The sequence below is a fragment of the Pelodiscus sinensis genome, chromosome 4, assembly GCF_049634645.1.
Source record: "Pelodiscus sinensis isolate JC-2024 chromosome 4, ASM4963464v1, whole genome shotgun sequence".
Taxonomy (NCBI): domain Eukaryota; kingdom Metazoa; phylum Chordata; order Testudines; family Trionychidae; genus Pelodiscus; species Pelodiscus sinensis.
The window spans coordinates 32,407,977-32,430,554 of NC_134714.1; the positions used below are offsets into that span (position 1 = coordinate 32,407,977).

At 43.1% G+C, this 22,578-nt stretch overlaps 1 protein-coding gene across 1 annotated transcript; it reads right to left on the minus strand.

Moving 5' to 3' along the window:
• Positions 1–8,990: 8,990 nt before the first annotated feature.
• Positions 8,991–22,029, minus strand: CALM1 (calmodulin 1). Its single transcript, XM_006122350.3, has 6 exons — positions 21,838–22,029; positions 18,151–18,181; positions 15,275–15,418; positions 11,804–11,910; positions 10,356–10,491; positions 8,991–10,093 (listed from the first exon to the last, which is right to left on the minus strand). Exons 1-6 carry the CDS (start codon positions 21,838–21,840, stop codon positions 10,065–10,067), a joined length of 450 nt encoding a protein of 149 aa, XP_006122412.2. The 5' UTR covers positions 21,841–22,029; the 3' UTR covers positions 8,991–10,064.
• Between the last annotated feature and the right edge of the window lie 549 nt (positions 22,030–22,578).

The following is a 22,578-nucleotide window of genomic DNA, read 5'->3' on the forward strand; positions in this document are numbered from 1 at the left end:
TAAAATAATGCTATTGTAAAACTGTAGGCTATGATCAAGTATTTGTACATATAGAAGTGTAGATTACCAGTGTGAAAGGAAAAAAATGGCCTACTAGGTCCATTTCCAGTTTCTATGTTTCATAGAATTGGAGAACTGGAAGGGATCATGAGCGGTCTTCTAATCCAATTCCTTATACTCAAGGCATCTTTGACGAGTATCTGTCTAATTAACTCTAAAAAATTTCCAGCGATGGACATTCCATAATCTCTTTAGGAATTTTATTACAGTGCTTAACCACCCTGACAGGAAGTATTTTCTAATTGCCAACCTAAGCAGTCTTTGCTTCATTTTAAACTCATTGCTCCTTATTCTATCTTCAGAAGTTAAAGAAAACAATTTTTCTCTCTCCTTGTAACAAAACTATTATCATGACCTCACTCACTATTTTCTCTTCCCCAGATACAACAAACTCAGTTGTTTTCAGTCTTTCCTCAGAGGCCATCATCTGGATGGGACCTTATCTCTGGATTAGCTGAACCCTATAGAATGCATGAAACAGGGTAAGTGCATCTGATGATTCATCAAACTCTCTGGCTGACACATCAGGTTTAGGTAGGGTCAGGCTTATAAGTAACTCAGGTTTAGGGGTAACTAAAGTATGACTCATCGCAATATCCAAGAGGGCTAAGTTCAGTTGATTCTCTTGTTTCCTAACTTTTGAGAGCTTGACTTTTCAATTTTAATGATGTTCTTTTCATGTATGCTATTATATGTGTACGTAGAATAAATCAAAAGAATGACACCCTGAATTAGTGGAGAAATGGCAGGATCTTTCACTAGAAACTCATTTGTTTTGAAAATATTATGCATAATAGTTTATTTTCATGTTAACTATACTTCTGTACATTTCATTTGGCAACAGAAGAGATAAATTGGTAAGTCGTCAACAAAAGCTGTTTTCTTTCAATAAAACTATTCTTCTGCTGCTGGATGACTATTACCATGTGATTAAGAGTTTTATTAATTGTAAGGGCAACTGGAGGTTGTGTTTAAAACATTTTGAATGCACTTAAATCTATTAAGCTAACATAATTATTAAAAGAAATCCATCTAAGCTAAAGTCTAATGCTTGCAGAAACTTGGATAGCTATCACCATGTCATCTAGAACTTAGGTGTAAGCATTTTTGATGTACTTAAATCTATTAAACAAACATAGTTATGAAAAGAAACCCACTTATGCTAAAATCTAAATGCTTGGGGAAATTTATATTTTATTACACTAACACACACTCTCTCTGCACCCAGCAATAACAAAACCTGACAGCAGTTCAATAAAAAACCCATCTGAAATCCCTTTTTATGTTTTGCCTTCTATCAGAAAAAAAGCTACATTAAGAAATGGATGGAGCACCTGTTTCACAATTTTTAACCTGCAACAGGCTGACAACTAGGACACTTTTCAAAGATGTGTCTCTGCGTGTACATGTATATAAAGCCAGATAGGGGAAAGGTATATTTTAATGAGACTGTGACAAACTGAATAACAGCATTGCTGCTAGAAGAAGTCAATAGCACACGGACATTTAAAATCTGTAGTTTTGTTTACAATAAAATGATTATGAAATCAGACAATGTGATGCTCAAATCACCATCCCCCTGCAAACACTTACTATACAAATGTAACAATTTTTAAATTGGTTAGTATGCACTGCATAACCCATAGTATAACAGTTTAGTATGGAAGGACAGGGGATCAAAAGCAGCATTTTTGTGGCTGGCTGAATTGAGTTAATTTTTATTTAAATATTTGGTTTTTAACTGCTGCTGTGTGTAGTTTTCTAATTAAGTGTTATAACAACTACAAAATTGTTCAGCCATCTTTTTTACTATTATTTAAATTTAAAGAAAAATACAATTAAAAGAGTTCTATGGAGGAATTTTTTTATTCATTTCAAAAGTGTAATTAAAAAACTCCTTGATATTCTGAACCAAGGATTTATTGAATGAACCTTATTGTTTGGAAAACTTATTCAGTCAATAACTCCTTTAGCAGCTCAGCAAATGTTGGTTTATGAGGCAAATCAAATTAAAGTGGGTTAAAGACTTTCTAGAGAGCTGTATAAAAGATTTCCCAGCTACATCAGTAAACTGTTTATATGAAAAAGCATAACAAACTAGAAAGACTGAGGCAACAGCAGCTGTTGTCAACCAGAGCTAGCATCAGGAAGCCACACCTACTCCCACAGGATGCTAGGAGAAAGGGATTAAAACTTCCCTATCCCTGTCTCCATTGTCTTCCTGCTTTAAGAGATGCTAGGATAACTGTTTTTAAATCTTTTTCTCTCATTATGATGCAGTGCCATTCAGCTTCACTCACTCCAAAGAATCCTGAGAGAGGTTTAAAATTTGTTTGTGGCCTTATTCTTCACCTCTGTAAGCAAGCATTTTTGCTTTTCCTGAATATTTTGTCACTATTTCTTAACAACATTGACTCTTTTCCCCTTTGAACTTATAGAATGGTGTTTCTAAAATTTGTAGAAATTGAGCTCTGCTTTGAAAAGTAAAAAATCTAGAATTGATGTAAAAAGTTCCTTGTTAGTTGTCTCCCAATGATGTCTGAATCAAAACTGCTCTATTTACAAACACAACAATGATTTCCTAACTGTCTGCCCTGCAAGTTCCACCAGGAATCTGAAAATCACCTGTGTTTGTTTTAATTGTTCTCTACACATTCCTAGCAACAAAGATTCCAAAACAGAATGTATTCCCTGGATCTGTAAGAATCAGTGTGGCCTGATATTATTAGTGGGGATGCTGAAAGACATTAAATAAAACTGTAAACTCTGTAAATGTTAGAAACCGCTTCAAACTAGGAGGAGCTGATGCACCCCCAGCTCTCCTAATTCCAGCACCTATGACTTGATTGGGGGCAAACTTCTGCAGTTCTAACCCTAACCCTAACCCTGAAGAATCAAGGCCTTAAACCCTGAATCCCTAAATTATTAGAAAATCCCTGGAACAACAATATTCAGCTTAGCGAAGCCTGGGTTGAGTGCCTAGTATCTCTATATAGAATAATAGAGATGTAGCCGTGTTAGTCTAGTCTAGCTGAAACAAAAAACAGGACTATGTAGCACTTTAAAGACTAACAAGATGGCTTATTAGGTGATGATAATCTCTATATGATGCATAAGATGAGTGCCTAAGGAAGCAATTCACAAAAGCCAGTATGCTAGGCACAGAACTGCCTGAGTTAGCCAGTGGGAGACATTGATGTGGGTCCTAAATCTTTTAGAAGCACCTTACTTCCAGGATACAGGGAGATACCCATCTCTATTTCTGTTCCACACCCAGGAACACCTATCTTGGAATCAGGTAGCTTTTAAGTCATTCCTTGTGGGCATGAGACAGGCACCTACTTCTCTACACATGGCAGCAATGCCTATCTTTTTGCCCAGTGTCTAGAGTGCTTATCTGGAAAGTGGGAGAACCAGGTTCAACCCCCACCTCTGCTTAAGGGTAAGAAAAGATTTCAAGAAGGCTCTCCCACTCCTCTTAGAAGGGTTCACTAACTACTGAGTTATTGGCTAACTTAATGGTAGCCTCCTTCAATGTCTCCAGCTGAAGCTATTTAAGTGTGAATAAATACATGTAATTGGGTTAGTAAAAGAGCAAGTGAATATACAGATTGGTGGTTAAAAGTCACCCACCAGACAATGAAAGCCACTGGGTCTGTAATCTGCTCCAATGACTCTTTACTCATACAAAATGGAACAGCTTTAACAGGAGAAACTGAGGCAATCCCATATCGACTCTCCATAGTCACAGCATTCCCAAGAGATAGGAGACACCTGCTCAAATCATTTCTCCTACTTTGGGGAGGGATAATTGACCATTTCCAAGGGAAGTGTACTAACCTCTAAGCTAAAAGTTACAAAGTAGCATCACAGTATCCATACACTGCTAGGGCACTTCCCCCTGGCTGGTCTGGGGATTAGTTCATTCCAGGTCCAACCCTTCCTTATGTTGCTTGCTTCATCTTAAATAAAGATTTTCCTGTATTTATCTTACACCACTCTGCTCAAATTGACAGGAACAAAAAGTTTGCTTTATATCTGAGAAGAATTTTCTCATAAGCCTACCCTACATTAGAAAATTAGGTCAGTTTTACTCCATTCCTCAGGACTGTGAAAAATCCAAGTATTGAGAGGTATCTGTAAGCCAAGCTAAAGCTCTGCGTAGACGGTACTAGGTGGATGGAAGAATTCTTCTGTTGATGTAGCTATCTATTGCCTCTCAGGGCACATCTAGACTGCAAGCTTCTTTCGAAAGAACCTTTTTCGGTCAAGATCTTCCAAAAAATCTTCTTCAAAAGCGGATCAAAAATGTGATCTGCTTTTTCAAAAGAGATCGTCCACACTCATTAGACAAGGTCTTGCACGTAAGCTGTGATAACTATGGGTGGAATGGCCACTAGGGCACCTGTGCTTTTTCCTGGAGACCTCTTCTTTTGAAAAAATCTCCCTCTTCTATGTCCACATACATCTTTTTCCAAAAGAAATCTTTCAGAAAAGGCATTCTTCCTCATAGAATGAGGTTTACCAGTGTTGGAAAAACCTCTGTATTCTTTCAATTTTCTTTCAAAAGAACGCAATAATAGTGTGGACGTAAGTGAAGGGTTTTTTTTGAAAAATAGCCATTTTTTAAAAAAAGCACCTTCAGTCTAGATGCACCCTCAGGGAGGCACATTATTTACACCAGTGGGAGAATCCATTGCACCAGAGTAAGTAAGTATTGGAGTTGCACCCCAGTAGCACTGTATGTGAAGACAAGCCATTAGAATTTACAACTACAGTACTTTACACGTGTTTCACCTATCCAGAGAGGCCAAAAGTTGATGACTGACTATTCAAAAATCCCTCCACGATCACAACTTCAGAGGGAAAAAATTTAATCAAAATTTGCATAATCAGTTATTTTGTTATATTGCCCTTGTATTTGAATGAAATAGTTGAGGGTGTGGGAATTCAATTAATATAAAAGGCAAGTATGTTTGCTTATTACAGATACCTTCTATAGAAATTGTCTTGACAAAAATTTTGTTTTCATATTGCCAGAGTAGGGATGTGAACGACTAGTAGACTAGTCAACTATCCAATAAGCAAATGCCTATTGGATACTTGACATGTTAGTTGACTGGTCACTTCCCCCACCTTGCTGCCTCTATCAGAAAGAGGCGGGGGGGGGGGAGGGGGAGTACCCGGATATGTCCCTGAGCTGCACACAACGTTTCAAAGTGGCATTGTCTTGTGGAGCCCAGGGTCAACTGGGGACTCCCCTCGGCATTTCAAAGCAATAGCTCCGCATGGAGCCCCTGCAGTGCTGCTGCTTTGAAATGCCATGGGGCCAACTGGGGACTGCTTGAGTTCCCCGCTGGCCCCATGCTCCCCACAGTGCTTTTGAAGTGGCAGAGGTGCCCTTATAGATTAATTGAATAGTCAATGCAAATTGCATCAACTAGTCAATTAGCCAATTAATTGAAATTTTATATCCCTATGCCAGAGGCCTTATTTATGACCTTTTTATTGCATTGTCTGGCCCTAAATAGCAGTTTAGACTTTGCTCACTTTTAAAAAAAGCCTGTTTGGCTTAACTGTGGCATTATTTTGGCTCTTAAATGTTAAATATTAGACTCAGTATGCTATACATTGTGATTTCTGCTTAAATGTATTTTAGAAATAAATATTTGGAATTTAGCCCTGGTCTACACTAGGGAGTTATTTCGAAATAATAAGCAGAGTATTCACACTACCAAGCCTGTTATCTCAAAATAAGGGGCTGGTTATTTTAAAAAAGCTCCTGCTTTCCACAAGGAATAATGCTTATTTCAAAATAGGGGTAGTAGAGACGTTCCACTGATGCTATTTCAAAAGAACTACTCCCCAGAGTCATTCAAAGTAATTACTCCATAGTGCTTCCTGGGGTTCTAAGTCAAGGTAGCATGGCTACATACGGGAGCCTGACTCAAGACTAATTTAGAGGATTTTCTGTCATGTGGACCTACTATTTCAAAACAATTATCTGGGAGTTGCAGTATTTTGAAATAATTTCCTAATGTAGACTTGCCCTAAATGTCCAACCTCCCAATTTAAAAAGGTTAAGTACACACAGCTTACAGAATGCTGGCAGTTAGAAAAGGAATAGATAAAAGAGAAAATATACTGCCTCTGTATAAATCCATGGTGTGCCCACTTTCTTGAATATTATGTATGGATCTGGTCACTCCCTTTAAAGATATTAGAATCAGAAGGGCTACGTCTACACTGGCATGATTTTCCGGCAATGCTTTTAATGGAAAAGTTTTCTGTTAAAAGCATTTTCGGAAAAGCGCATCTAGATTGGCAGGACGCTTTTCCGCAAAAGCACTTTTTGCAGAAAAGCATCCGTGGCCAATCTAGATGCGTTTTTCTGCAAAAAAAAAAAAAAAAAAAAAAAAAAAGCCCCGATCACCATTTTTGCGATCGGGGCTTTTTTGCGGAAAACAAATCTCTGCTGTTTACACTGGCCCTTTTGCGCAAAAGTTTTTCGGAAAAAGACTTTTGCCCAAACGGGAGCAGCATAGTATTTCCGCAAAAGCACAGACAATCTTACATGAGATTGTCCGTGCTTTTGCGGAAATTCAAGTGGCCAGTGTAGACAGCTGGCAAGTTTTTCCGGAAAAGCAGCTGATTTTCCGGAAAAATTGGCCAGTCTAGACACAGCCATTTGGTACAAATCAGGGCACCAAAAAATGATTTTGAATATAGAACAGCTTCCACCTGAGGAGAGACATAGAAGACAGGGACTTTTCAGCTTGTAAAGAAATGATTGAGGGGATATGAGGGAGGTCTATAGAATCATTACATATGTGGAGAATGTGAGAAGCACTAGAGGTTAACCAATGAAATTAATAGGCAGCAGGTTTAAAACAAAGTATTTCTTCACACAATACAGAGTCAATGTGTGGCATTCTTTCAGAACAGAGGATGTTGTGAAGGCCAAAACTATAACAAGTTTTTTGTTTGTTTTTTAAACTAGGTTAAGTTCAGACAATAGGACTATCAATGGATTTAAGCTAAAATGGGTAGGGGTTGGTGTCCCTAGCTTCTATTTGCCAGAAGCTGGGAATGGCAGCAGGATAGATCACTTGATTACATGTTCTGGTAATTTTCTCTGAAGCACCTAGTATTGGCCATTGTCAGAAGACAGAATAATAAGCTAGATGGACTAGAGGTCTGACTTAGTATGGCTATTCTCATATCTGCTTAGTGAAACTTAATGCTATCTTTTCTGTGGGCATTGTAAAAATGCAACACTTGGCTGGAAGTACTTCAAATAACATCTGATAAGGAAGTGGGCCCTGTAGCTAGTGGCTATCAAAGTATGCCTGGTTTCTCCCCTCCCCCCACACCCTATTTCATAGCTAAAGCAACAAATTGGAGATAGAAACAGTTGGTTTTAACGATGGACTAAAAGTTAGCTAGTGTTTAACCACCTACTTTATGCCAGCTTTGGAAAAAAAGACACTAACTTTGTTTCTTCAAGTTTCCTACCATATAGCACAGCAATACTAAAAATCCAACTTGCTGTAGAAAGAGGAAACTTACTGTAAGTTAATGTTGCATTGAAGTTGTACACAGACTCGCATTAGCCAGGCTTAAGCTAGCATACTAAGAATCAAGCACCTGTTGCAGTTCCAGCAGAAACTCAGGCTAGCCATTTGAGCTCAGATCTTGGAGGTGGGAGGAGGGGGGGAAGGAGAGGAGAGTGAGACACACATGTATAGGGAAGGGATAGGTGTCCTTGACAGCCCAAGTTACTACCTACATTGCAACACAGACACTCTTATTTTCAGTGTACTAGCTTGAGCCCTGATAGCACAAGTCTGTCTACCATGGGTGGAAGCCCATGCCCAGTTGCAGAGTAGACATGCTACTGCAGCCAAAACAGGATTCAGGACATGTCAACATTGCCAAAGTGTGTCTAATCAAATTAGGGACTACTCAGAGCTGAAGTCTTTGCGAGCAAGCGTTAAGTTAATACCTAGTGTGTTTACCAGTACAGCAGTCATTCTTTAAGAAAATACCCCACCCGCTTCAAATTAGTAGTTGAGAGATACTTTATGCAATTCAATAAAAAAATACAATCCACAGGGGCTTTACACAGTAGAGTTGATTAGAACCACATGGCTATTGCAGAGTATCACATTTCCTTAAAGGCTGTATTAGTTCAATATAGGTGGAAAACACCTAAAGCTACACTGACATAACTCGTTTCTCCCAGGAATAGCATTGCCACACTATGCCTTGAATTAGCATTTAAAAGCCCATCAACATGGAAAATATTAAAATTAAGGATCCAAGGACTCCCTCCCCTCAATGGAGCACAAAAAACATCTGAAATGGAGGCAGTCAAGTTAAAAGCATTCTTTGAGCTGGTAGATAGGGCTGCTTTGCAGCCCTTCAACTTCATTATGAACAATAGAGAAAGCTACTTTGCAGAACTGAAGTGACTAAGAACTCTTGCTACATGCAGAGCAGTACTGCCAAGTTGTTTGACAGGTGAAATTGATGTAGCAATATTTGAGTCAGCCAAGACAGCAGTTCTAGCTTTTTAAAACAAACACACAACCAAACACAACCCCCCCCCCCAACCCACATTTACTAGGTCCTTTGGCTGTACTTTGCTTACTGGAGTGCACCCAAGTTTTCTTTTGCCCTCTCCCCTTTATGAAGCATAAGTCTTGGATTCCTTCCTGTCCACCCAGTTGTGTTGGCATAGACTGTCAGCTGTCTAAGCTTCAACATAGATTTTAGTAAGATGTAGATAAGACACCTGCTGCTAGAGCCTATTGCTAGCTCTTAGGCTAACAGCACTCCATTTTAATGAAATGAAGCATTGTGTCTACAGATAGTTGTAGTCAGCATTACACTAGTTTGACACCAACTAAATTAACATTGTCATGATATGAAAGGCAAGCACAAGTTCATTTATTTATAGCAAAGGTCTTGGGTTACAAGAGGTCAGTCCTTGCCATCTTGAAGAGATATGGGATAAGTTATTGCATACATGTGCATTATAATTTAGCAGCAAGTCATTCATAAAAAAAACACTTCCTTCCTACTGCTTTTTGGTTTAGTGTCTCAATTTATATACAAGTCAGCTTTACAAAGCATTTACCACCACCTTTAAATTAATGGTCTTTTATTGGAAAAAAGACTAGCATTTACAACTTGGAATGGACATAAACTGTAATAGCTTGAACAGCGATGTTGATAGTTGTGCTGAAGTCCACAGGCTACTCTGCCAGCTCCAAGTCATGGTATAGAAGGTTTTAAAAATAGGAGAGAGTCCAAAGATGCTCCCTTGGTGAAAGTTTTTTTTAAAAATTTTGTGAACGGTAACAGCCTGACACCCGTTTCACTATAGTGCAATGCAGACAATGTTAAACCAATATTATAAACAGACATGCCACCCATAATTAAGATAGTCTTTTTTTTTTTTGGAGCACAATGCTACATACAGGAGAACCACTCAATCTTTAGGGCATTTTCTTTAAAATTTTGCATCCTTTGACTTTTTGCTGCATACCATCCTGAGGTAAACCAATTTTAAAGTAAACCAGCTATGACAATTTACACTACAAATTGAGCTATAATCCACAGTTGGACAAGAGTGGATTTTTTAGGTTTTGTTTTTATTAGATACAAATGTCTGACTGTGCTCAATTGTCAAGCTGCATGCATGAAAAACTGGCCAGCCCAAACAGTGTAATAGTCATCTGCAAATGGAACTTTTGAGGAGTTCTAAGTGCTTCCTTATTTCAAGGTAGTACAATTACTTATATTGTAAAACTGATGTTTAACTTGATCTTTTGGGGACAGGACCACCAACCATTACATGCAGTTTGTGGACAGAAGGTATTTTGACATTCAGTTTTGCTATACAGAAACAGAATGAATAAATGAACATTTTTTTGCAAGAGGTAAGTAAAAGATTCAATTTGATTCTTCTAGAGGGGAAAAAAGGTGAAAGGAGGTCTTCATTTTGCGGTCATCATCTGTACGAATTCTGAAAAGATAAAAACCACTGTGACTTTTTGCATCTTCAATGGAATTTTAACTTCATAAGGAAGTCTCTTAACTGCACTTAGTATAAATGTGCAGTGCATCTAAAATCTAAAGAGTACTCTAATCAAGTTTTTGTTCAAAGTAGACAGCTTAGTGAATTGTTAGTTTAACACTACATTACTCGATTTACAGGAGACCCAACCAACTTGACTTATGAAATTCTAAGTAAATGCACAAAACAGAACAAGAGCATCTTTTTCTACCTTCATAGTTCACTTGTCCATCTCCATCAATATCTGCTTCTCTGATCATTTCATCTACTTCTTCATCTGTTAGCTTTTCTCCTAAGTTTGTCATAACATGACGTAGTTCTGCTGCACTGATATAACCATTGCCATCCTGTGAAGATATTTGCATATGACAAGTCAGAAGACTGGAACACAGACCTTAGCTGAGATTGTTCTATTAACTCAGGTCTCCAGGAGCTGGCTTTGAACTTGGTTATTGATGCCTCATGGCACCTTGGAGAATTAGTACCCAGCCTGGAGGTGTCATGCATGGTACAAGAGACGGTTATAGCCATGCCTTCTAAGGCACAGAGGATGTAGGCATTATATGAGGAAGACTATGTTCCAGAACAAAAGTGAAAACACCATCTGTACTAGTTTGGCGGTGTGGTTCTTAATGTTCAGAATGCTACCAGAGACTTTCTAAATGTCTCCAGGATACCAGAGACCAGAATTGTAATTTTTTTTTTAATTTCAGTATGTCAGCCCTACATGTGGGCAATAACTTAATTCCACCTGGCAACAGAAGGAAAGAGCAGCAAGTTAACCTCTTATAGCATCACATCTTCAACTGCTGGTTTGCCTGAAGAGGTTTTCTGGGTAATAAGGTCTAGAGTACATAAAGCATGTTCAAAAATCATCCCAACTCCACCTACAAGCTAAAATTGCGGAAGGGGACTTAAAGCTGGCCTTCTCCAGTGTCCCCCTTACTTGGGTTAGTGGACAGAAACCTTTCTGGATTTGGGTTAATTATGTAGTTTACTAGCTACAGCCATCTTCAGGTGGTCCTGTTAAGTAGAGTGATGTGAGGAGATCTGTAAAGATGTTATCTTACACAAATCAAAGGTAAAAAAAACATGCCCTCTAGCAAGTAGAGGAAAGAGGATGTTCTTGTGCTTATGTCTGTCCTTAAAAAATGGAGAGCCTCTGCTTTTGGTAACAAGCGTCTCATAAGCAGCTTCAAGCCCAACAACCTGAATGCAGAGGCGGTTAAGCTTCACCTCCTCATACATGTTAGAAGTTGAGCAGGTGATCTCCCTTTATAAGTTTTCATAAAGCTGTGCAAAACCCTCCACATCTGTTTTCAGGCACTTTGCTGATGTCATCAGGTGGGGGGCGGGGAGAGGGGAATGGAACTGATTTTCAATATCAGAAATGTTATCAAGTCTAATAATTCCACTGCCTTAAGAGAAGACCTACCAAGAATTCTGGTATGAAAGAAACTGCCTAAGCCCCCTCCAAGCTCCTGGACAAGCAGTTTCAGCAAACTTATTTTATAATATCCAAAGAAGTTCTCTTCCTGCTGCTGAAAGGTGGGTGTAAGCCCTTCTCCAAGGCAAGCACTCACAGCAGTGCCAGGAGAAAGATGCTCATCAATAAGAACAGTTCAAAAGTTGGTCTGCAGCTTTGGATTCTAGAAGTACCTTGTCAAAGACTCGGAATGCCTCACGGATTTCTTCCTCGCTGTCGGTGTCCTTCATTTTTCTGGCCATCATGGTCAAGAACTCAGGAAAATCGATAGTGCCATTGCCTTAAAAAAAAAACAGAAGTGGATCTGTACTTTAGAGTCCCATTGTTTCCTTGATAACAAAGCTAATTTCAGAGTTAGGAAAGGACAAGTCTCATTACTGATCCAGTAATTAAGAAATACCTTCCATTATTATACTCAAACCAAAGAGGCTTCCAAGAACTTTTAAGTTTTCACGCTGAAGTCAGCCTCTTCCCTAAATTTCTAATATAGTGTTTTATCTCTAGCATGCTCAAGCACTGAAAATACTGCAGTAAATGAGGACGGTTGTATGGATGTCTACTTTGCCTCCATGAACAGATTCATTCTGGGGTGTGAGTCTGAATAATCTGCTCCAGCTGTGCCATTAAATGAGGATTGGGTTAGTGAGACTCAGTAATATTTGGAGATCCAGATGGTTCAGTGTGAAAAATGCATAAACTAAGAGTGAGAGCTAAAATCTTCAGAGGGGTACCAGTGTTAGTACTTAAGAGAAAAAAAGACCTTAAAGAGAAAAAAGTCCAAATTTGCTGGGATAGATTTCAGCTAGATCTCCAGAAAGGAGGGGAGGGGGAGTGTGAAAAGAGGATTTCAGAGTGGATGTTTAGCAGCATAAAATAGATATTAAAAACTATAATTCCTTAATTGTGTGATTTAAAAATATTTGCTTATTTTTAGTTAGAAATAACCTTACAATCAATCTTCTGGAAACCTGGGAATTAGGAATCTGATTTTTAGAGGTGAAAAGTGTCTAAGTACAGAAAAATGTCAGGTCCTCCAGGATTCCAGACCTAGGTGGCCTAATAAGTATTCCTTTTCCATTGCAGTCATTCCCCAGAACACATACCCCTCTTTCCCATACACCAGTGATTTTTTTCCTATATTACAGACATATTTTCCTATTGACTGGCAATCCCTAGCACCTCTCAATACTAACTTTATTTGATAAGTGAGAAGGTGTGTAGTAAAGAGACAATCTGAAGTCCAGCAGAGGCTCTTGGCTGGGGGGGCGCTATACTTTGACCATGCCAATTTAGTAGTAAAGTGTTTAACATGATGCTGGTAAAACAGGTGCTAGCTGATGTTAAGGTCTCCGTGCATCACTAGAATATAACAAATGTATTGCTGGAGTCAGTCTGGTTCGTATGAGTCAATGTTGTTAAAATAGGTAAGAGGAGTTGGAGTGAGCTCAGTGTTTAATGCATGCAGCAACTTAAAGCTTTCAGTTAGAAGTCTAATCTCACTTACTCAGATCTCATAATATAAAGGTAATATTTGAGCACCTGCATTGTGAACCTTTAACTGCGTAAGTCACTAGACAGGAGAGAAACAAGAGCGTGAAATGCAGGCACAATCTGTCAGTTATGTTGATTACCACTTCCAAAGAGTCAAAAGCATGGAATCTACTGTGAAGGAAGCGTTCAATGCATGGGGGAGTTATATCAAGGAGGTACTCCAAGATTATCCTCCCAACACTGGAGCGTTGAGCTTCAGATTCATTCTATTTTCAGGCTAGATTTGACACTTAACCATTAATGGCTTGTATAATTCTTATACGACAAAAGTATTGCATCAGCAACCAAAAATGGAAGTTGGTTCTTGGTAAGGGCACAAGTGTCCAATTTATAAGTAACTGTATCCTGAACGTCACAAGTAGTTTTTTTTTATTCTCAGTATCTCCATGAAGGTCAAATAATCATTTCCTCTTCAGTACATTATACCTTGTCAGAAGCACTAAAGAATTTGCTATTATACTGGTAATACTGTACTGATTAAAGTTTTCCTCCAATGGCAGAGCCAATATGAAGCACCTTCCCTTTATATTTAAACTTGCTTAAGATTCATGGATATGCAGTTCTGGCATCGATTTACCCAAGTTAATCTTTCAGACACAATTTTTCCATGTGTGGCTAACAGCCTCCTCTCTCCCTCTAGGAAGAGCATCTGGAGACAGGTTTTGTTTAACTCGTAACCCAATTTGAGAAAAAAAAAGTAGTTTTACATGGCCAATGCAATTTAAAATAAAGATTACATTAGCTATTGAGACCTGTATGGGAGAGGCAAGTGAATAAATATGGGAAAACTACTTGGTACTTCAGTAGAAGTATAGGTTGCAGCAATTCAGGAGGAGGTTTTTTTTTTTTTTTTAAAAATAAAACCCACATACTCACAAGGTGATGGAAGAGGAAACCAAAACACAAGATAGAAGCAGTGAGTGAGCAGGACAGATGCAGAAGCCCTTATCAGTGGTATCTTTTGACTATCCCATATTTAACTACAGGCAGTCCCCGGGTTACGTACAAGATAAGAACAAACCTACAGTCCCTAAGTGGAATCTGTATGTAAGTCGGAACTGGCATCCAGATTCAGCTGCTGCTGAAACTGATCAGTTTCAGCAGCGGCTGAATCTGGATGCCAGTTCCAGACTTACATACAGATTCAACTTAAGAACCCCAGGCGTCCCCAAGTCAGCTGCTGCTGAAACTGATCAGCAGCTGATTCCAGGAAGCCCGGGGCAGAGCAACTCTGCCTTGGGCTTCCTGTAGTCAGCCGCTGGTCAGTTTCAGCAGCGGCTGACTTGGGGACACCTGGGGCAGAGCAGCTCGGGTGCTGCTGGGTTGGTCCAGTAGCGCGGCCGCTCCTCAGCGCTACTGGACCAACCCAGCAGCAGCCCAGCTGCTCTGCCCCGGGCGTCCTGATTCAGCCACTGCTGAAACTGATCAGCAGCGGCTGAATCAGGACTCCTGGGGCAGAGCAGCTGGTGTGCTGCCAGGTTGGTCCAGTAGCGCCAAGAAGCGGTGCTGCGGGACCAACCGGCAGCGCCCCACCTGCTCTACCACAGGCCCCGGGCTTTGCTCCACGTCTCCCTGGTCTGCTGGGGGGGCACTAGCTGCATCCGCCCCCAGCAGACCAGGGAGACGCTGAGCAAAGCCGCGGAGGACCCGGGCCGGACCCGCGGCGCTTCCAGATCAGCGCCGCGGGTCCAGCCCGGGTCCTCTGCCGCTTTGCTTTCCGTCTCCCTGGTCTGCTGGCTCCCCCAGCAGACCAGGGAGATGGGGAGCAGCTTTTCTCGCCCTGGAGGAGGCGGGCGGCGGGACCAGGTGTCCCGCCGCTCCAGTCCTCTGGGGGGAGAAAATCCCCGTTCGTAACTGCGGATCCAACATAAGTCGGATCCGCGTAACTCGGGGACTGCCTGTATATTAGTAAGTATGTAATGGGAATGACTGTTTAACTTTAGAAAAGTTAATCTATACTGTTTGACAAATTTTAAACTGATTGTTATGAAAAGGGGCAATTTTAGAGTCTCCATCACCCAGATCAAACCCAAGCTTATAGTATGTGCTCACCATGAGTGAAACACTACCAACTGCATCTTCCCCACACTTACCATCAGCATCTACCTCGTTGATCATATCCTGCAATTCTGCTTCTGTTGGGTTTTGACCCAATGACCTCATGACCGTCCCAAGTTCTTTTGTTGTGATGGTACCATCACCATCTTTGTCAAATAGGGAGAAGGCTTCCTTGAATTCTGAAGACAGAAACAGCCCATCATTAAGTACCAAGACCACTACCAAAACAGAATCCATATACTTTTAGTGACAGAAGACTGATCCCCAGGGTCCATGCCATAGGTTTTTAAAATGCACTTTGTCTGACTAGAAGACTAGTGTTTTAATACTTCGGACTTGAAATACATTTGTCAGAGAATACATGTGCAAGCCGCTGCCCCCTAACCACACTCCCTAGCCCGGAGATGGGCAAAAGGACCTCTGTGGGCCTTGCTGGTCTCCCGCCCCCAAGGCCAATTAGGGCCATGGGAGTGCCAGAAGCTTTCTCTAATCTGCCCCAGCCCTGTGAGCAGCACTTGGTGGGGGCAGAGCCAAGAAGGCTTTGTGTGCTCCCCTGCCCCCAGGTCAATCAGGGCCTGAGGGTGGGGAAGCATGCAAAGCCTCCTCCCACCCTGCCAGAAGTGGCCCATGCTGCTCGCAGGGCGGGGGGAGAGCAGAGGAGGCGTCACACGCTTCTTCGCCCCCAGGCCAATCAGGGCCTGAGGAGCTGCATGAAGCTTCCTTTGCCCTGCCCTGGCTCTGCAAGGATCCCTTGGCACTTCAAAGTGCCAAGGGGTCCTCGGACAGTGGGAGGAAGCTTCCCGCGTTCCCCCACCCCATGCCCTAATTGGCCTAGGCTGAGGGAGCATGCCAAGCCTCTTCCAGGGCATGGGTGCTTAGTGGGGGGGAGGGGGCAAAGGGATTCTCTCACCCCCAGACCAATCATGGTCTGGGGATGGGGTAGTCCCACCCCTTCCTGTTTAGGTTCCACCCCTTCTGGAGTGCCCTGGGGCTACTTCAAAAATTTTTGAAGAGGCCCTCGGGCAAAAATTATTGCCCATCCTTGCCCTAGCCTGTATGTACCATGAGGATGTTCAAGTTTTGCATAAGCACTTGCTACTCTGAGTTATTTGTGGCGGAGTGAGTAATGAAGAACCCAATGTTTCAAATAGAGTTTTGTCCACAAACTATAAATAAAGATTAGGGGGGAAAAGGGAGTTAGCTACATATGCCTGTCAGATGACAGATTTGGTTATTTTTGAATTACAAAATAAGTGAGAATCCACCCCAATAAAATACATTCAATAGGCTCCCAAGAATTTAAATCCAATGCTTCACTCTTCACCATTTCCTCTCATTTAGAAAGGCAGTGTTAGATGCGGGGAGCGGGGGGAGGGCGGGGGGGAAATAGACACACACAACTCAACATTGTAGAGCAGTGGTCACCAACCAGTAGATCAGGATCTATTGGTAGATCTTGGAGCCTCTGACAGGTGATCCTGACTGGTTTGGCCAAGAGGTTATCAAGCCCAGCACTTCAGCTGCCCCTCGCAGACTGCTGAGCATTTCCTGCCCTTTGCCTTGGAGTTGTCCCCTCAGGAGCTACAGAGCAGAGAGGGGGCACAACAGGACTTGTGATGGAGTTTGCTGTCTGTTTTTGGGAGTGGTGCAGGTCCAGGACAGGGGTGAGCCTGCCTTAGCCCCACTGCACCACTATCCAGGAACCACCTGAGGTAAGCAATGCCCAACTGGTGCCCACATCCTGAAACCTTACCCCAGTCATGAACCCCCCTCCTGCATCCCAAGATCCTGTCCTAGCCCTGAGCACCCCACATCCAAACCTCCTCTGGCCCCCCTACTGCCTGCCCCAGGCTCAGTTCAGAGCCTCTCTAGATCCCTTAATCTAAGACCAGAGCCTGCACCCCAACCCTCTGCTCCAGACTGGTGAAAATGAGTGAGGGTGGGGGAGGGAAGGAGGATGGAGTGAGCAGGGGTGGGGCCTCAGAGAAGGGTCACAAAGGAGGCAGGGCAAGGGTATTTGGGTTTCAGATAGATCTTGGATTGCATTTAAATTCAAAAAATGGTCTCATGCTTAAAAAGGTTGGAGACCACTGTTGTAGAGATTGTTGATTTGGCTTGTGAAAACAAATGGTGGCAAGTAAAGCTGAGTACATACTGGTCAGTTTCATTTTCAGTACCAGTTAAGAGACTTCCGTGGCAATGTTTAGACCTCAAACTTTGAAAAGGATTTCTCTTTTTAATTAACTGGATTTCTATACGATTTTAAAGAGTCACACCAGGCATTGGGTAATTGAGTCCCAACACTTTTACCTCAAAAAACAAAACAAAAAAAAACCCCACACAATTTTCCCAATATAAATGAGAGAAGAACAATTCTGCACCAGAACTTTTAGAGCAAGGGTGAAAAACCTCAGGCCTGGGGGCCAGATGCAGCCCCTGGCTTGCCTGGATTTGATCCCCTGCCCCCCCCCCCTCCCCCCAAGAAGGCTCAGAGCCCTCCCAGCATTGGGGAACTTGCACTGGTGCTCCAGCCCCCTGCTGCCCCGCTGCAGGGTTGGAGCACACAAAATCTATTAGGTGGGGACCCCCTATGCTCTGGTGGGCAAGGAAAATGTGAGGAGTGTCTTTCTTCTCATTTGGGGCCACATCAGTGAAGTTGGTTTTTTTGTGGGGGGGGGGGGGGACGACTTCACTTTTGTAGGCCTGACTGATTTTTCAGTGGGTCTCAACAGCTTCCCAATCCAAAAGGTTCCCCGCCCCTCTTTTAGATACTTAATGCAGATTGCCTATGTTGCTTGACAAGCAATATACAAGCTCAGGGGAGAACATCCTTCAGTGTAGAGATATTTTTCTAACATTGAGAGGAGATAAGAAAAGTTTCTTTGGAATATTTAGTAACTGGGATACTTACCAGCAATCTGTTCTTCAGTCAGCTGATCAGCCTACATAAAGAGTAGAAAGTATTTTAGAAAAAACTGTTTTCCTATAGATCTGTCAAGCCATGGAGATGCAATACAGATACTTTCTTTGTAAGAAAGTTTAATGTAATTATATTTCTAGATCATCTTTTAAACCCTCAGAAATTCAGACACACTCAATACACAAAAGAATGATGCCATCCTCAAATAGGTCACCACAACATCTCAGGATCAGTGTAATAGCTAATGCAGCAAAGAGATGCCACACATTTTAAGGAAAGCTAAGAATGCCATAGCCAGATCAAGTTTATGGAAAATCCAATAAGCCCCAAGTTCAAAGCACAACGGAGATCCCTATCCCCATCTCAAACTCACGAGAATTCCAGGGGGAAGACACCCAAACTCCGTGACTACAAGTGTTTGTTATTCGAGCTGCTGATCTAATCTGGATCTCCATGGATTTGTAGTACTCTACGCTTCATATCCACTGGTATCTACATCCACAGATGTGGATATTCATGGATCATTTCTGCAGATGCACAGTGCTCTCCTAATGTGAAAAACAGTTTTACTAGTACACAGCTCCTACTACTATACAGTGGTATTGGTTCACTAGTGAGCCAGTGAGAAGTACGCCACCTAGTGATTCAACATAACCAGAATGTTCCCTGGAGATACACCATCACAAACATTACACAGTTTAGCTTGTGATTGACAGTACCACAATTGCAAGATTTGGACTTACACCATGTTCTCATAATTACACCGTCAACATCTCATTTAGAGAGAGTAATTGTTCAATTAGGTAGGAATGTTACCATGCAATGAAAGGTCCTCATTAAGCTACAATTTCTTAGGTTTGTGACATTTATTGTACTTAAACAAGGTGTTGCAAGACCACCGGTATGTCTGAAATAAGCTGTGTTTAGGGACCAAACAGTCCTTTAAAAAAAAAAAAAAAACCCACACAAATACATGATTTTGGAAGGAAGGGGAAGATTAGGTTCAATGTCAATGGAGAAAAAGTGCCAGAGAACTGTTTAGAGACCCTAAATTATCATAATCTTTTGATAACAAAAAAAGCCATTTTTTTAAATCCACACCCAATTGGTTTTAGTATTTTCAGAGGATGCTGTGGTACTAGATTAATCATATTTGGTTTCTTGCTTTTAAAATCCATTGTTTAATTTAATCATTTCCACACCAAATTGAGAAACGACAGTATAACAAAGTTTAACTGATCATTAAGGAAAGCTACCAAGATGTTTATAATGTCTCCTGGAACTTCAGGAGACAATAATAAGGAAGTCTGGTGCAGTTAGCTACAGTGAAGTAGCTCTTTTGAATAAATTGTATCAACTGCTGATGTGAGATAAGCTGTATGATATTTGTTACACAGGGTTGAAGGACTGAAACATTTATATATATATGCACATCAAACCACTTCCATCTGTAGTTAGACTTATTTTACAGATCTTATAAAATAATTAAGTAGAAATAATTTCTTCAATCACTAATTGGGGCCACCTATGGAGGAAGCTTTGGTATATGTTTAAAAGACCCTTTAAAAACATAACCAAGGACGTTTGTAGGCCACAGCCTAGTTTGTATAGCCACCATCCTTCTCATTAGAGTCCCAGTAGAGAGATTCTCTTTCAGTAAGTGAAACGGAAAAAAGTCATTTACATAGCATGACATATCAGAGCAATGGCCTGCAGAACAGGAAATAGCCACACCTTGGAGAGAAAAAAAACCTCAGCCACAGCTCCAGTTTGAATCCCCTACAATTTCAAACTTACAATATTCTGATCTTCAAGCAGCATTTGTTTATTTTAATAATCTGACCTTTCACAATATCCAGTTCACCCTCCTAAGCAACAGGCACAAACATGGTGTAGTCACCCTAGCTACCACGACAACGGTACCCAACACCAGAGAAGTCACCCCACCCAGCCAAGTCATAAAATCCTGTCCCAGTGATCTCAGCCTTCTCTCTACAGGAAGGGGAAAGTGGAGGGGGTGGAGTGGGGAACACCTAACATGGCCCACAATCACATTTGGCAATCTGCAGCCCAGCTTCCCCCATTGGTATAAGCAGCAAAAGCGTCAGGGGTGGGAGACTCTGGGGCCTGGGAACAATTTGTACAGTGAGGGTGCTGAATGCCACTGAACCAAACTATAAACCGTGTTATTAATGGAAATCACTTGAAGCTAGGGAGTGCTGCAGCACCCCCAGTTCCAGCACCTTCTCAACTCAGTGTCCGTAAGAGTCCAGGGCTGCAGTCCAGCAATTCCATGTTTAGAGAAGAACCGCAGAACCCACAGCCCATGCAGAACTGATGCACTTTTAAAGCAGACTTGGATAGCAGGGATGTTAAAACTCCAAGACTGTAAGAAAGAAAATCCTAGAAGGCCAGCACCTCTTCTTCTAAAGCACAGCAGGGCCTTCTCCTTGCCAAGCCATGGGATCAGCCGCTACCCACTGCTGCAGTGCCCCCGCCCCCGCAGCACATTGCTGCACTTGCTATTGTCCAACATCCCCCTCATCCTTTGATTAGAGCGTAATTCAGCTGCGGAATCTCTCCAACAGCCCCTAGGCCTGCCCATCCTCTTCAGTTCACAGCTCCCCGAGGGAGCCACACAAACAGCCACTCCTCATGAGCCATCAGCACATTCAGAGCCCTGTCTCCAGGGAGGAAGCCAGGCCCCCTCCGGAAAGATAAAGGCTCCAGGGTTGTAGATGCTGGTCTCCTCCCACTAACCCCAGGCAGAAACTGGAAAGTTTCTAATGGAAACGACGCACACTGCGGCCCTGTCTCACCCTCCTGGGGCTGGTGAGAGAGAGGAGGAGACATGATGTAATGCAGCCTGCAAAGGATTTTGGTGTAAGGGTTGGTGGGTAAGAGCGCAGCAGCTGCAGAGACCTCGCCTCCTCCACCCCAGCCACCCTGCACAGCGCAGCGGCTGCGGGAACTGGGATCGTTACCTTCACCCAGTGCCTCCCTGCGAACCCTGGGCGGGAGGCTTACCCAGCCCAGCAATGGAGGGGACCAAGCACGCACCCACATCTGGCCGCTGCCCCTCCACAGCTAGTGGCCCCCACATCTCCTCCTGCCCCAGTGGCGGCTCAGCCACTCTCACACTGCAGAGCCCCCTGCCCGCCCGCTCCGGGCTTGGAGGGGGGCAGCATCCAAACCAGCCCCCCCTGCAGCTCAGGCACCCTGCCGGGGAGACCGGCCCCAGCCCTGGGCAAGGGAGTGAGGCAGGCACTGCCAGCAGCCTCCGGGGCAACAGCTTCCTAGACTGCCCCAGCCGCGGGAGGCAGCGTCCGGCAGCCAGTCCATCGCCGCGCGGTGCAAGGGGCAGCGGCCACGAGGCAGAGGGGAACGGGCAGGGGGTCCTGCTGCCCAGGCTCGCCTCACAGCAGTGTAGCCCGCGCTGCTGAGCCAGCCTAGCTCCCCTTTCCCAGCTCCCCACCACACCCGGGGCGGGCAAGCAGGGGCAGACAGGCTCCAAGCCCAACGCCACGCGGCTGCCCCAGCCCCTCGCGACCGCAGCTCATCACACGCCAGCCATCCCCACTGCGACGGCAAATCCAGATGCGCCAGCGCTCCCTGGTCACACCAGCCCCGGCAGTCCGACCCACCAGCCACAGCAGCGCGCCATTCTTTGCTACCTACCATTGTGCGGGGGTGGGCGGCTGTGGCTGCGGCGGCTGCTGCTACTGCTACACAGGCTGCTCGAGCAAGGGAGAAGGAGCTGCGGCTGCTACCTCCTCCAAGTGGCTTCCCCCTGACAAATGCTGTAGGTGTGATCCTGCACCTCCCTGCTATATATGTATGGCTGTATCCCTCCGCCGGAGTAGTGCCTCTCTCTCCTCCCAGCCGTTGCTTGTGTGAGAGGGACTGCAGTGGGCAGCCCTGCCCCCATGCTCAGCCCCTCCCCGACAGGCTCACTCTGGGCTGGCGGAGGGGAAGAGGCTTTCCCTCTGTCCCCAGCAAGCGCTGTGCAGAGACAGCAGTGCACGCTGCCTGCCAGGCTGCAGCACACGCTTAACCAGCGATCAGGCATACATTGTCCTGATTTAACTCAGATACAAAGTGATCTTTCACCAGGGCAGCCCCCGGGCATCTGAAGACCCCAACAGCAGGTGCCTCCTTACAACACAAACCCTCAGCTCACAGAAGCCCCATAAGCCATAATGGAAGCAACAGTAAAAATCACATGGTTGATATATTATGCAGTGGTAGCAAAGAATGAGAAGTGGAAAAAAGAAAGTGTTTTCACAATTCTGGGAAAACTGTGAAGTCTCCTATTTGATGCTTATAGAGGCTCATATGACACCCATTTGACCCTTTCTTTGTGCCATGCTGTAAATTGGCACTCAGTAGTTTTATTTATTCCTGACCCTGTTTCCCGTC